Below are 15,000 nucleotides of genomic sequence, written 5' to 3' on the forward strand. Positions count from 1 at the left end.
CGTCCATCTGTCTGTCTGTAACATTCCATTCCACCCAATGGTTAGACAGCTCGCCTGACTCCATCCACAATTTCCACTTGTAAAAATAAATAAATCATATGGTTGCCATGCTGGTGCTTACTGCTTTGCGAAGTCAAAAACATATTCGGAGCTGTCATATTCACAATCGCCATGCCCTCCCTATATGTTTGCCTTCATTGTAAAATGACCAAAGTGACAGTTAAAAGGATGCCAATATACATCACAGGCTTTGTGAAGATCGACCTCAGCGATTGAGGCATTGATCTGCTGACTTGTACACTGCTCGCCCAAATAATTATGTGGCATTCACTCAAGATGGCTTGAATCTATGTATTTATAAAAGATCTTTGTCCGAGGTCATTGTTTACTTTTAACGATGTGAATATGTGCATCAGGAAGAAGATAATTGGTTTTGAGTTGTTTATTGTCAAATATCTTTTCTGTGGGATTGTGAGTTGGACAGGCAACTGTGATGGGCCATGACCTGATTATAGTCACATATCTTTTCCGCATATCTCGCAGGATTGAGAGTTGGACAGGTGACCATGACAGGTGGGGAGGGGGTTTGAAGGCTTGAAGTGGAGAGGGGATTGATGCCTCAGTATTAGGAGATGGAGGGTGAGGAGTTGGGAGTAGATGATAAATGGGGCTTCTGGGACATCCATTCAAATGAATGGGGAAAAGGGAAAAAACTTTCTGACTCAAGCCCCAAAAGCCCCAATATAGGAGACTGATTTTTCTCCTCACCTATCCCCTTCCCTCCCATAAAAGCAAATGTAAAATTGAAACTGATTTTCTCCTCACCTATCCCCTTCTCTCCCATACAAGCAAATGTAAAATTGAGACTGATTTTCTCCCCACCTATCCCCTTCCCTCCTGCACAAGCAAATGTAAAATAGGAGACTGATTTTCTCCCCACCTATCCCCTTCCCTCCCATACAAGCAAATAAAAAATTGAGACTATGAAAGATTGAGACTTACTGATTAAAGCACTTCTTCCCTTTTATATTTTCATTCCACTCAAAGAGCGAACCAACTAATATTTGCTCATGTTCTACTTTAGGGAATAACTTAATTTTCTTATAACATTCATTTCCATCGAGTATATTCACTTTATCTCTTCAAGCACGAAAGAAAGGGAAGTTTAAACAGCTTTTAAACGTAAGTTTTCTCAAAAGAATTCAAAGCAAGCTGTTTCATTTTCGAGTTAAAATGAGTCAGTCTGGAGTCAGCCAAGCTGCCTCGCCCGAACCAAGCCATAAAAATTCCAAAGTCATTTCCTATGTGGGACACACCCTGAAAAAACTATTGTTATGAAATCTCCCATTACGTCATCAAGTTGCTTATTTAAAACAACTTGTGGGCCAAGTGTGTTTCATTTAGAGAATGGATTGTGCAGATAATTTCTCCGACCTTGCGGATCAATCGTTTTCACAAGATGACAAGTGAGATCCTAAACCCAATTCATTATTTGTTGTTTTATACAGAATTAAATCACGATACAACCAATAATTATTGTGTGTCTTTTTCGAAGAGGTTGTCCGCAATAAGAACATCGTTGATAACTGATCTAGAACAGGAGGCCTTTGAATTACATGATGAGTGGCTAAAAATGAATGACTTCCTTGAAGACATTCAATTGTTCAGAAGATAATTGAATGACATTTTTGTTGGCTGGCAAGAAGTTCTCTCACGTCCTCTGATCTTGAATGAGTTGAGTCAAAGGTGAGAAATTATCCCTCTGTGTGTCTTTATGTCTTTGTCTCTCTCTCTCTCTCTCTCTCTCTCTCTCTCTCTCTCTCTCTCTCTCTCTCTCTCTCTCTCTCTCTCTCTCTCTCTCTCTCTCTCTCTCTCTCTCTCTCTCTCTCTCTCTCTGTCTTTATCTCTGCCTTTGTGTGTGTGTGTGTGTGTGTGTGTGTGTAAATGTGTGTGCATGTGTGTATTTGTGTTTGCGCGTGTGTGTGTGTGTGTGTGTGTGTGTGTGTATGTGTGTGTGTGTGTGTGTGTGTGTGTGTGTGTGCGTGTGTCTGTCTTTGACTTATTATTATTATTATTATTATTATTTATTTATTTTCCTGTTTAAACACCTGTCTGGATGAACCAAACACAGAAACTTAATCTTCTGGAGGAATCTGACACGACACTATCTTCTGGAGGTAAATGTTATATTTATTATTTTATTGATATCATAATATAATCACCTTTATATACCCGAATTGTTCATCACTCTTTGTTTTTAACAGAATATGTTGATCGAGTTTCAAAACCAAAACAAACCATCAGACTGTGTGCTTCATATAATCCCCAAATTCCTTTTTACCACATAATGTAGAACAATTGTCTCTCCAAAAATTGTTTATATCTATTGAATTTAACTTGAATAAAACAAAAGTATCAGCATTGTTTCTCATTGAGCGATGAGGGAGTTGAAAGTATGATTGACTAAGATAAATACAATTACAAGAAGAATGTCTCCCTCTTGTGTAGTAGCTATCCATTACCGTTTGGTTTCTCTCATTAACACAATCATCAAAGATAACGAGGTTCTTTTTTGATTTATCCAAATCTTGGGGAGAAGGTATATCATCGGTATTATCACTAAGAATACAAGTTATATCTCTGTGTATCACAAAATAGTTGCATTATATCTTCAATGTTGTAATCATTTAGTTTGTTTTGAAGTTTAAATAAACCGATTATATCTTCTTTTTAAAGAACAGCATTAAAACCTTGTGAGAGTAGTTGATACTCAGGTTGAAAACTCGACTTTGTGAAAATTATTAAATTATCATAATTTAAAAAGTTGGGAGTGAGGAGCATCTTTAAAAGTAAGCAGGTTTTTCCACACCCGCTTGAACCAACAATGAGACATCTTAATGAATTTGGAAGATTTTTATGGTTGGTAAATTTTATCTTATTTTCCCAAATGGGTAAAAAATCATTCATTTATATATTTGGAAAACAAGTTATTTCATTTTTTATTGGCTTTTTTGGAAACTCTATGTTTTATCCAAAGTTCAGGTTAAATTTCAAGATAATCCATTATTTTATTTATACAATATCTTGTGTTGATATTTCCCTGAAAATGACAATCATTAATAATATAAATCACCAATCCATGAAACATGGTCGTCATTTGTTCAGTCTCTTCTCTTGTAAGAAAAGGTGTATTATCACCCTCATACTTTTCATTCATTTCTCGAATCAATCTTGTAAAGTAATTCATTTTTGGTGTAAATCTCAAAGAATTACATTCCTTTTTATATTTTTTATTATCATTAATTAGAAGATAATCACAGAATATACATTGTTTATAGACTTTTGACTGTTTAATCCCCGTCTTTCATACGCAGGACAATTCTCAAATTTGTCATGTGGAGAATCAGGAAATTCAAGAGGCTCAAAATCTAGTAAACTATTCATATTTATAAAGTAATACATTACTTCAAATAAAATTCATCTTCGGTATCATCTTCGGTATCATCTTCGGCACTTTAATTGGTGCTTTCACAATCATCTATAAAACTACTTTCATAACTATCGTTTGAACACAAACTCTCGGTATCATAACTGTCTTCTGTTCCAACAGAGATACTGTCATCACTCTCATAATCTTCAAAATCTTCAGTTGAATAATGACTCATATTTAATTAGTCGAAAAAACATTACCATCTATATCTATATACTTTTTTCATTAACTGATTCAACTACTACATTTTTTATATCGAAGGTAATTTTAAAATGGTCCTTAACTACTATTGAACGAAATGTCATTTCACCTGATATATTAACATCCTTTCTTTCATCAGGATTTACATATTTAGGGTTGTTGAAAAAAATACAAATTTCTCCTTGCATATTACAGATGGTCTTATCTTTTCTTTCTAAAGCTTCATCCATGAGGTTTTTCTTTTTTGATACTTTTTCTTGTTTCATTGCTTTTTCTAGTTTTGAATATATTGCCAGAAGGAGAGGAGAAACTTTTGTTGGAACTACTTTAATTGATGTACTTCCAGATAAACTAAAAGCCCTTCCACTGAAGGAAATTGAAGAACTCATATTATTCATCATAATTGTTTTTATCCAATAGTTGTTATATTTATCTTTATTCAATTTTACATCCTCGACATATTTCTCAGTATATTTTACAAATGAAGAGTTGGATTGAAACTTGTCTTTTGTGTCTTGATACATTGCATTTATTAAGTGAAAAAGTGGGAGGATAAAATGGTTTTAAGCACAGATTCACCTATTAATTTAACGGAATTTTCATCACGAAAATTTTATTTTAAGCAAAGTTTTGTTATATAAATATGGTGAATACAACCTACTGCGATGTTTGTAATCATGAATATAAATGTTATAAAAAAAACACTTTCAAACCAACAAACACACATTCAATCTTTTCAGACAAATATCTCCACTTCACCAAGAAACAAGACATTGTGATAGATGTGATAATGATATTCTGAAATTTTTTTATAATAAACACTTTCAACCACGCAAGCACAAGAACAATGAAGAAAGGGAAGGTGCCACTAAATTCTCCATTGAAAACACTGATGGGGCATTTAAAGGACATATAAAAATAAGATTGTTTTACTTTCAAGACCCTGGACCATCTTCAATCATTGAAGCTGTTGATATGGTTAAACAAAGTATTGAAACTATAATTAAAAACACATTAAGTGAAATTAAAACTTTTAAGTTTTACATGGGAGTAAAATTGAATATGGTAAGAGAAGGTGATGAAACTACTCACTATATGAGGACAAACCCTCACTTTATCTCATCATTACAAGATTTTGTAAGATGTGATGTTTATGATGAACTCCAGAGACAAGAACAAGATCTTGATAACACTGTAGTAGGTCATGAATTTGCGATTACAAAAATAATCTTTTTTCGATATACACATCTTAAAATCAGATCCTCTTCAAGCTTCTTCTTATATTGATTTAACAAAAGAGATAAAACTTAAGAAAGCGGTTGTTAATATTCAAAACAAAGATAATAAATGTTTTCTATGGTCTGTTCTTGCTCACTGACATCCTCCACAATGGAAACCTGAAAGGGTTGAACATTATAAGAAATACGAGAATACATTAAATGTTAAAGATTTAAAGTTTCCAATGTCATTGAGAGGTATTCCTAAATTTGAGAAAATGAATAATCTATCTGTTAATGTATATGGATTAACGGATACAAACAAAGTTCAGATATTAAAAATTTCAAACAACTATAAAAATGATGAAACACACATTGACCTTCTCCACTTTACTTCAAAGGAAAAAATCACATTATGCTTTCATCAAAAATTTCTCAAGATTAACCAAATCACAACTATATAAGAGAAAATGTAAAACGTATCCTTGGAAAGAGATGTCTCAACTCCTTTCACACAAAAGAACGATTAAATCAACATTCGAAATATTGTAGTAATCATAAATCAACCGTAATCAATTTACCAAAAGCAGGTTCAAACATATCATTCAAAGATTTTAACAAATCTATAAAACATCCATTTGTGATATATGCTGATTTTGAAAGTATCCTTGAAAAGATAGATACTGTTTCTCCAAATCGAAATAAATATCAAAAACATACTCCTTGTGGTTTCTGTTATGATATCAAATCATCTGTTGGTGATGAATACAAGTTAGAACTTTATAGAGGAGAAGATGCCTCAAAGGAGTTTGTAAGATGATTGGAAAAAGACTGCAAAAGACTAAGAGAAATAATGGTGAAAACCTATAAACCAATGTCATTAACAAAGGGAGAGAAAAAGGAATTTAGAAAGAACAGTATCTGTCATATTTGTGAGGAGAAAATTGAGGGAGAGGTCCAAATTAGGGATTATTGTCATCTTACTGGAAAATATAGAGGTTCAGCTCATTCCCGTTGTAATCTTAATTACAAGCCCCCAAACTTTATTCCTGTCTTTCTTCACAACAGCGCCCATTATGACACACATCTATTTATAAATGAACTTTCAAAGACATCTGGAGATATTTCTGCCATTCCTAACACAGATCAAAAATACATCTCATTCACAAAAACAATTCATACATCCCCCATAACCCATATCAGATTTCTTGACACAAACAAGTTTATGGCAAGTCCATTATCTAACTTAGCATCAAATATTAAAAACTTACCGAATCTTAAATCACATTTCTCAAATCAAGAAGAGATTGATCTCTTATCACAAAATATATCTGTATGACTTCATGGATTCATTTGAGAAGTTTAGAGAAACACAACTTCCTTCAAGGGAAAGTTTTGACAGGAAGTTGAATAAAACTCATATTTCCAATAGAGATTATACACAAGCTAAAAAGGTTGAGGAGAAGTTTAATATAAAGAATCTTGGAGAATATCATGATTTGTATCTTAAAACTGATGTATTGTTAATGGCTGATGTGTTTGAAACTTTTAGAACAGTCTGTCATTATAAAAATTCTTATGGATGAGACCCCGCTCACTATTACACGGCCCCGGGTTTGGCTTGGAGTGCTATGTTAAAAATGACAAAACAGAATTTGGAATTAATCAGTGATATAGATATGCTTTTAATGATAGAGAAGGCTAAAAGAGGAGGAATATCTCAAGTATGTTCCAAGAGATATGCCAAAGCAAATAACAAATATCTTCCTGATTATAATAAGAATGAGGACAAGTCTTCCCTGATGTATTATGATGCTAACAATTTGTATAGGTGGGCTATGTCCAGTGTCGGCCCCACGGGGGGGGGGGTGGGTGGGGACATTGAGGGGCAATGCCCACCCAGATTAGACTTTGTGCCCCCCCAGTCCAGATTGGCCAGCAGTACCCTACCCCACCATTATTTTAATATGTTTTACAGGTGTTAAATATATATGTTTAAATATATATATCTCCACCGCCGTGGAGATGGCGACATTATCTCTATTATAATACCAAGCTTGCACACTAAAAACTCGGCTCGCCATCACACGATCCCTATGAAATTGCTGTGGCACTTAGCGGACATGCCAACAATGTTTGGGAAGTCTTGGCGTTCCATAGTACCACTTGCATTTTGCACAATGCGTATTTTTGTCATTCCCCGTGTACAGTCTGTCGTCTGCTACCAGCTATGTTTTACTGCTATCCCGTGCATGTGCACGGGTATCGCGAGTATGATTATAATGCTCAATGCAATTTTTTTTGTTGTTGTTGTTGATGCGATCGTGTTTCCACAGCATGTTGCTTTTTTCTGTATAGTTATTGTTTATTTAAGGTGTCAACTGAACTACAGTACTAGACTAATGTTAACCTAGCTAGTTACAGTGTTATGTGCACACTACAGTAGGTCTATCTATTATGTGATGTCATTATAAGTAAAGGCCTGTTAGGTGCGCAGTACCTTTTTTTTTTCTCTCCCGCCGTGGAGATGGTGACATTACATTAAAGACATTATAATACTATAATTTTATTTGTTGTTGGTGCATAATTGTAGTAGCCTATACTTGTAGCCTTTTTCAAAGCACTTTCACAATGTTGTTTATTGTATAGGTGAGCATTTGCTTGCTATATATAGGGGTGTTGAAAAATAAAGTGACCCCTTTGGAAAAATGAATGCCCCCCTGCTGATTATAGCCTGTAGCCAGCACTGGCTATGTCTCAATCTTTACCTTATGGAAAACTTAAATGGGTTAAAGAAAAACATTATGAAAAACTTTTACAAGACATTGTTGTCTCCTCTCAAAAATAATTGGATGAAGCTGAAGTTGGATATTATTTTGAGGTTGATTTAAAATATCCAGAAGAACTTCATCACAAACATAAAGACCTACCTCATGCCCCTGATAAAGAAAGCCCAAGAAAAGAATGGTGATTACCAACAGTCAGTTAATATAAAAGGTAAATCTCCAGAAAAACTACTTACTACATTAAATGATAAAGAAGGTTATGTTTTGCATCAACAGAACTTGAGACAATATTTATCTGCTGGGTTGAGAGTGAGGAAAATTCATCGGATTTTGAAATTTAAACAAAGTCATTGGTTAAAGAAGTATGTTCAATTTAATACAAAAAGGAGAACAGAAGCAAAAACAGATTTTGAGAAGGACTTTTATAAATCAATGAATAATGCTGTATTTGGAAAGACTATGGAAAATGTTAGGAATAGACAAAACATAAGACTTGCTACATCTTGGAAACAGGCTTCAAAGTTAATTAATAGACCAAGTTTTGAGTGAGCGGAGGTGTTTTCAGAGAACTTTTGTGCTATTCATTTAAAAAAAAAGAGAGTATTGAAATGGATAAACCTATTTATATAGGAACAAGAATTATTGACTTGTCAAAGTCGTTAATGGATGACTATTACTATAATAATTTAAAATCAAAGTATAAGGATAATGTGTCATTGGTATATATGGGTACAGATCGTTTTATATTAGAAATTAAGAGAAGTGATGTATATGAGGATATGACTGGTAATATTGATATATATGATACAAGTAATTATAAGTCAGGTGATGTGTTGTTTTCATCAAAGAATAAAAAGATTATTGGTAAGTTTAAAGATGAATTGGGTGTGAAGGTCATGAGTGAATTTATAGGATTGAGATCAAAGTCTTATGCTTTCACGTATATTGATAATATGGAATAGGCAAAGCCTAGAAGCGAACGTAGAATTCTTCTTACATTTGCTTCTTAAATATATCAAATTAAAGTCTTTTTGCTATGAAAAAATAAATATTACCTCAACATTACCTTCACAACAACAACTACACCACCTAGAACAGGATCTCATCTGAAAAAAAAAATTCCTCAACATTACCTTCACAACGACAACTACACCGCCCAGAACAGGATCTCATCTAAAAAAAATAAATACTAGAAGTGAACGTAGTATTCTTCTTACATTCGCTTCTGACTTTACCTACAACTTGTTCACAACTGTATAAACAATTTCTGGTTACTTCGGCCTGGATTCGGAATCAGCGATCAAATAACGTAAATCACGATTAAAAATTATTTTTTGATGATGCGGGAGATATCTTTATTAAAATCAGTGGAGGAAATATCCACCATGTCTGATATTATTTGGGTATTTCATGTCTCCGATGATGCCTTTATCTCCCGGCATGCATCATTCCCCATGACAAAAACCGGAAACAAAAAAAAAAAACCATAAACAAAACAAAAACTGAAGCAAAAGGGTCATAGGCAACGACATGGATTCACAATTGGCAGGGTATTGTGTTGTTTTTGTTGTTTCCTATTCTCTCATATGCACGCGTTAAGTAATATTCACAAGATAGAAATAAAACCCAATCGTGTTTATACACTGCACAGCGTTTAACAACAACCGGAAGCAAAAGGTGATAGCTAACAACACCGATTCCGAATAGCCAGGGGTATTGTGTTGTTGTTGTTGTTGTTGTTGTTGTTGTTGTTGTTGTTGTTGTTGTTGTTTCCTATTCTCTCATGTGCACGCGTTAAGTATTAAGCTCACTTCGTTCGCTAATAATAACATTGAAAGGTGTGATAAGAAGTTAAAGGGAATAAAGAAAAATATAATCAAGGAAACAATAAACTTTAAGCATTATTACAACTGTTTAACCTTAAAGAAGGAAGAGTACAGAAAATGAATACAATAAGAAGTTATAAACATCAATTATATACAGAAGAGATAAATAAGAAAGCATTAGGAGCTTTTGATGATAAAAGATATATTTTAGAGAATGGAATCAATAGTCTCCCTTTTGGTTATAAGTGTAAGTGTTAAGATATTGGGTTGGGAATTTTAACAGGCTACCGTCGTCTTTTTACCGATTTATAAATGATAGAACCAAGCAATAACCAAACCAAAGAGTGGAGATGTAATCAGCCTTGGTATTTAAATGGGAAACATAAAGAATGTGAGAAATATCAAATAAGTCTTATTGAAGAAATAACCGGGGTAAAAGTAGATAAAACAAATAAGCGGATAAATTTAATTACAAGTAAGTTGGAGGATGTAAAGAAAAAAAAATCAATATCCTTAAATGGACTGAAAACTTTGATGGTTATCGATTGAACAATGGAAAAACAATTTATTACAATCTCAAAATGATATGTGGCTCAGGAGGTGGTCAAATAAGAGCATTAAGAGAAGTTTATCATTTCATTTCTTCACAACAAAGACACTTAAACCAAGAACCAAGTTCCAAGTTATTATTTGTGAATATACTCAATGGAAATGAATGTTATAAGAAAATTAAGATATTCCCTAAAGTAGAACATGGGTAAATATTTGTTGGTCCGCTCTTTGAGTGGAATGAAAATATAAAAGGGAAAAAGTGCTTTAATCAGTAAGTCTCAATCTTTCATAGTCTCAACTTTTCATTTGCTTGAATGGGAGGGAAGGGGATAAGTGGGGAGCAAATCAGTCTCAATTTTACATTTGCTTGTATCGGAGGGAAGGGGATAGGTGGGGAGAAAATCAGTCTCAATTTTTCATTTGCTTTTATGGGAGGGAAAGGGATAGGTGGGGAGAAAATCAGTCTCCTATTTTGGGATTGAGTCAGAAAGTTTTTCACTTTTCCCCCATTCATTTGAATGGATATCCCAGAAGCCCCATTTATCATCTAGGGCAGTGGGGTCGGAGGTGGGCAAAGATAGGACATAGTTGGGAGGGGAGGTTGAGGCCTTGGGGGGACAGGGGGATTGAGGAATTTTGGTTGGGGTGGGGGGAGGTGAGGGGTTGTGGTGGGGGGGGGGGAGTTGAAGGCTTCGAGTGGGAAAGGTATTGATGCTTTAAGGCTGTGAGGGGAAGGGTGAGGACATTGGGTTGGGCAGCGAAGGTTGAGGACTTGGGGTTTGTGAGGTGGGAACGGGAGAGAGTTGAGGACAAGAAGTCACATTTTACATCACCTGGAATTTCCATGGATCCCTGCATGTCATTGTATAATCTTACATGCAATGCATAATCTTTTGCTGGGATCTAATCCTATTATTTCCTTTTCCTCTTTCGAGGTAAGTTATATTCCACAGCCAAAAGAATCGGCTGCAGATTACAATGACGGTTTCAATATTCACGAAATCCATTTTGGAGAATGTCACATGCCACAGCTGCCTATACAGTTTACATCCGTAGAAAAGGTTGCTCATCTCACTTTCAGGAGGTACTCGGTCTTTTCGAGGACACCCAGAGAGGCTCCGGTGGTGAGGATACAGTCCAGTGACATGTCCGGTCCCATCACAGCCAGGAGTTGGACATTTGCTTTCCTTCTTGTCTGTTCGCCCTTCTGATATGACCCACACCCAGGCATTAATTCACCATTATTTAATAACAATTCCAAAAAACTGGCTTTTTCTATTTCACAATTCACCTGCAGACACTAAAGCCAGTATTTTGCACTTACCCTTTGAGCTGACTGGTCTTTTAATGTCACTCTCGTTCTCCATCCGACCAGTGCCCACAACTCTTCCGGCCTCTTGAGCCTGCCTCTCCCGTTCAGCATCCAATGCAATGGCCTGCTCCAGCAGACGCAAGTTTCCCTTTAACAGGTCCAAGCCCTCATCCCGGCGTGCCGACACACGTCCTGACTCTTCATCTCCACGGCAACTCCCACTTCTTCTTCCTTCACCACTATGTGACCCATCCCTTGCTGCATCCTGTGAGTGTTTGCTGCCACCTGTTGCCACTGCTCCTGCTGTTCGTCGCTGAAGCTGAGCCAGGCCCAAGTTGAGCAGAGAAGCAGCAGCCAGTTGATCACAATCACAATTGTCCATTTCTGGGCCCTTCCCTGACCGGTTGCTTTCAGACCTCAGCTGCTCAGAGTTCAAATCGCCATCAGTGGGGCTCACAGGGCAAGGAGACAGTGACTCTGCCAAAGACAAAATAGCAAGAATCTTTGTCACTGATCGTGCATTGGGCCACTCCAGGGAGAGCACTGAGACAGTGCCAAATAAGTCAGTTGTGTCTCCCTATGTTTCTGCTCAGAACCCTTGGGTATTGGCAGAGTACCTATCCTATTTCTAACCATACCAGATTACTGAGTGCTGCCTAAATCTTTACCATGGTGTAAAAGTAGACTATAACAAGAACCTAAAACCCCTACACCATCAGCAAAACTATCAGTGTAAAGGGTTAAACAGACCCACACATCAGAAATGAACAATATAATAAATGGCAACAGACAATGGACCGTGCGAACCACTTCATACCAGGCTTGCTCTCAGCAGCCCCGACTTTTGGCGAATCAGCCCCAGAGGGAGATGATACTGCACTGGGTTTGAGCAAGGCTAGGATGGGTGATTCATCCTGCCAAGGGGATGATGAAACTCGTTTTGGTCCTGGCTCAGCATCCCGCTCATCGTCTCTCCTTCGCTTGCCTTGTGACATGCTGTAAGTGCTGCAAGAAATGGAGGAGTGCCCCTAAACTGTGACAGTACCTGCAAGATTTGGTTGTCTCTCAATGACTTTCTTTCTCTCTCTGATTGGTCATAATCGTTATGCTTTTTCTTGATCACATCCATCAGGGCACTTAATAAAGCATCCAATAAAAAACAGGGTGTGTTGTCAAATAAATGAATGCCACAAATACAAAGGAGGATTGACTCTCACCTGAATGCTTCTTGAAAAATTGCATCTGATCACAAAAAAGAAAACAGAACAGCAAGTAAAACAGTTGCAAAATGGTTTTCCTGCATTTTTCTAGTTCTTCTGTCCTTATAAGAAAAAATCCCTTTCAGTTTTACAGCTGGGGAAGGATACTGAGCTTGCTGGCAGTGAGGTTCTCCATTAGACAAGCAGACTTTTTATCTGCTGAATACCATTCATGTTGTAAAGTGTTTTGGAAGTACAGTCGAGCTAACATAAGGCATACCTTTCCCGGCATTTGTGCGAGCACGCAGCCTCACGTCATCTGTTTTCAATTCCATCTGGAGGCAAAATATGGTGCAAGTTCAACTTTGTGTTTAGCCTTCATTAAAGGTCGAAACACTCCATAAAATGCCAAAGGCGTCTCAAAGTGTCGTGTGTGTTGATAGAAAGGATGTTGTGAGCAAACGTACTGTATGCACATTAAGACGTGCGGATTCACGTTGGAAGGCCAGTGCCTCACCCCGTGGCCCACCCCAGTGGCCAGCTAGCAGCTCCGAGCCAAAGCCATTGTCTGCTGGGAATGATGAAGTTATACACATGGTCAACGAAACTCATTTTGAGTAAATGTTTTCCAAGCTCTTCAAGACAACCTTAAAATATGCAAAAATGAAGGTATCAAGGAATATTATAAATGGGTGATTGGATGACGTGAGTATCCTCGAGTAATATTAGAGGGCACTCGGTCCCTCAAATTAGTGTATCAAACAAGTCATATAAATTAATAGATGGCTTAGCTTCCCTGTCCCTCTGATATCATTGCTTGTTAGTGTTTTATAGATAGCCACGTAGTCATCATCATTATGCTTCTGCACATGCTATGAACGAATTTTCATGTACGATGGTAGTTCAAGGTTGATGTGTACTGTTTATTCAAGGAAAATCAAAACTACAGGGAGGTCATTAAAACTTGACCTATTTCTCAAGGTGTTCCCCACCTACATGTACTTACTTGTCCTATCGATGTGGTTGTACTTTGATGTGTAGAAAAATCTTTGGGATGGGTACACACTTATTTCAGGAAACGTGCTTTGGCATCTTAACAATGTGTAAACCTAACATTAACCTAGATGTTCTTTGGGTGGTCCAAAGGGAAGACAATCACAAGATGAGAAGTCTGAACTGCATGGGGAATGATTAAACGAGAACGACTGCATGGAACGAACTCCAAAACACATCTCTGTTCGAGTCATAGATGTGGTCACATTTGCAATGCGAGGGCTATGTCCTGACACAACATATTGGCCATCAGTGCGTATTGCTTGTCTCACTTAATTGCACAAGTGACTGTAGTACTACATGCATTGATTGTTTTCCTATATTCAAGAAAGTCCACATGAATGAAACCACTAAATTCCTGCAACATGAGTGCCATAAACTTGTTGGATGTTTTGGTGGTGGAGACCGTGACATGTTTCCACTTGAAGCTGGCTCACTTTTACTTTGGCATGAAATGATAGACCAAGGTCTCATCGCATGTCATAATCGTCTTCAAGAAATCATCTCCCTCCCTCCAGTAGTGTTTCAGGTGTCTCGTCACAATGGTCATGCGAGTTACCTTCATCAAACTAATTGTGCCCAATAGCCAAGGAGACTGCTTCAGCAGCACCAATGCTCTGCACAGAGTATGGTCCCAATATCTATCTCTATCTCTATCTCTATCTCTATCTCTATCTCTATCTCTATCTCTATCTCTATCTCTATCTCTATCTCTATCTCTATCTCTATCTCTCTCTCTCTCTCTCTCTCTCTCTCTCTCTCTCTCTCTCTCTCTCTCTCTCTCTCTCTCTCTCTCTCTCTCTCTCTCTTCATCCCAGTGTTACACATGCAGGCTGACCCATCAATGTATGTGCCGGCCCTCGGATGGAAATTAAGCTGGGCATCCCATCTGCCGGTATTAGTTGGTGGACATTAAAGATTCCACGGTGTCCTTCATCACGAAGAGTTGGCGAGCTATCGTTGGCACCCTGAATAAATTCCAAATTGCTACCCAAACATCGGTCAAACGTAAGGCCGTGCCAGCCGGTTCGTGAAAAATTTGGGCAATTGCATCCTCCCAAGCAAACCGCACAATAACGTGGAAATAATTGTGGCCATCAAACAACAACAATAATAATAATACTATCAATAATAATAATAATTATTATTATTATTGTTTTCCGATATTCAAGAAAGTCCACATGAAAGAAACCACTAAATTCCTACAAGATATTACCATGCCGCAATGTGCGATTAATTGAATATAGAGAAAATCCCATCACCTGACCAGCGTAATGTCATTATTAAATTTTTTATTTGTGTACAAAGTCGAGGCTTGTGTAAGAGCCAGGGAGAGACAAGAAAAGAACACAGAACAGAACAGC

The 15,000-nt window shown here is 36.9% G+C and overlaps 1 protein-coding gene across 7 annotated transcripts in view; it reads right to left on the reverse strand.

Annotated features, from left to right (window-relative positions):
* LOC147017406 (myelin transcription factor 1-like) overlaps positions 1–15,000 on the reverse strand; it is a 177,387-nt gene that overhangs the window by 77,054 nt on the left and 85,333 nt on the right. For 4 of the 7 annotated variants that reach the window (XM_085847032.1, XM_085847031.1, XM_085847034.1 and 1 more), the window contains 6 exons: positions 13,051–13,154; positions 12,864–12,918; positions 12,602–12,626; positions 12,202–12,389; positions 11,397–11,861; positions 11,148–11,279 (listed from right to left, as the gene is read on the reverse strand). In XM_085847032.1, the coding sequence (XP_085703158.1) occupies positions 11,148–11,279; positions 11,397–11,861; positions 12,202–12,389; positions 12,602–12,626; positions 12,864–12,918; positions 13,051–13,154 (969 nt within the window). The remainder of the gene's footprint in view (positions 1–11,147; positions 11,280–11,396; positions 11,862–12,201; positions 12,390–12,601; positions 12,627–12,863; positions 12,919–13,050; positions 13,155–15,000) is intronic. The other 3 variants (XM_085847033.1, XM_085847035.1, XM_085847037.1) reach the window with 1 other exon arrangement.

The sequence above is a fragment of the Eptatretus burgeri genome, chromosome 11 (genome assembly GCF_056783735.1).
Source record: "Eptatretus burgeri isolate ZD-2024b chromosome 11, Ebu_testis_v1, whole genome shotgun sequence".
Taxonomy (NCBI): Eukaryota; Metazoa; Chordata; class Myxini; order Myxiniformes; family Myxinidae; genus Eptatretus; species Eptatretus burgeri.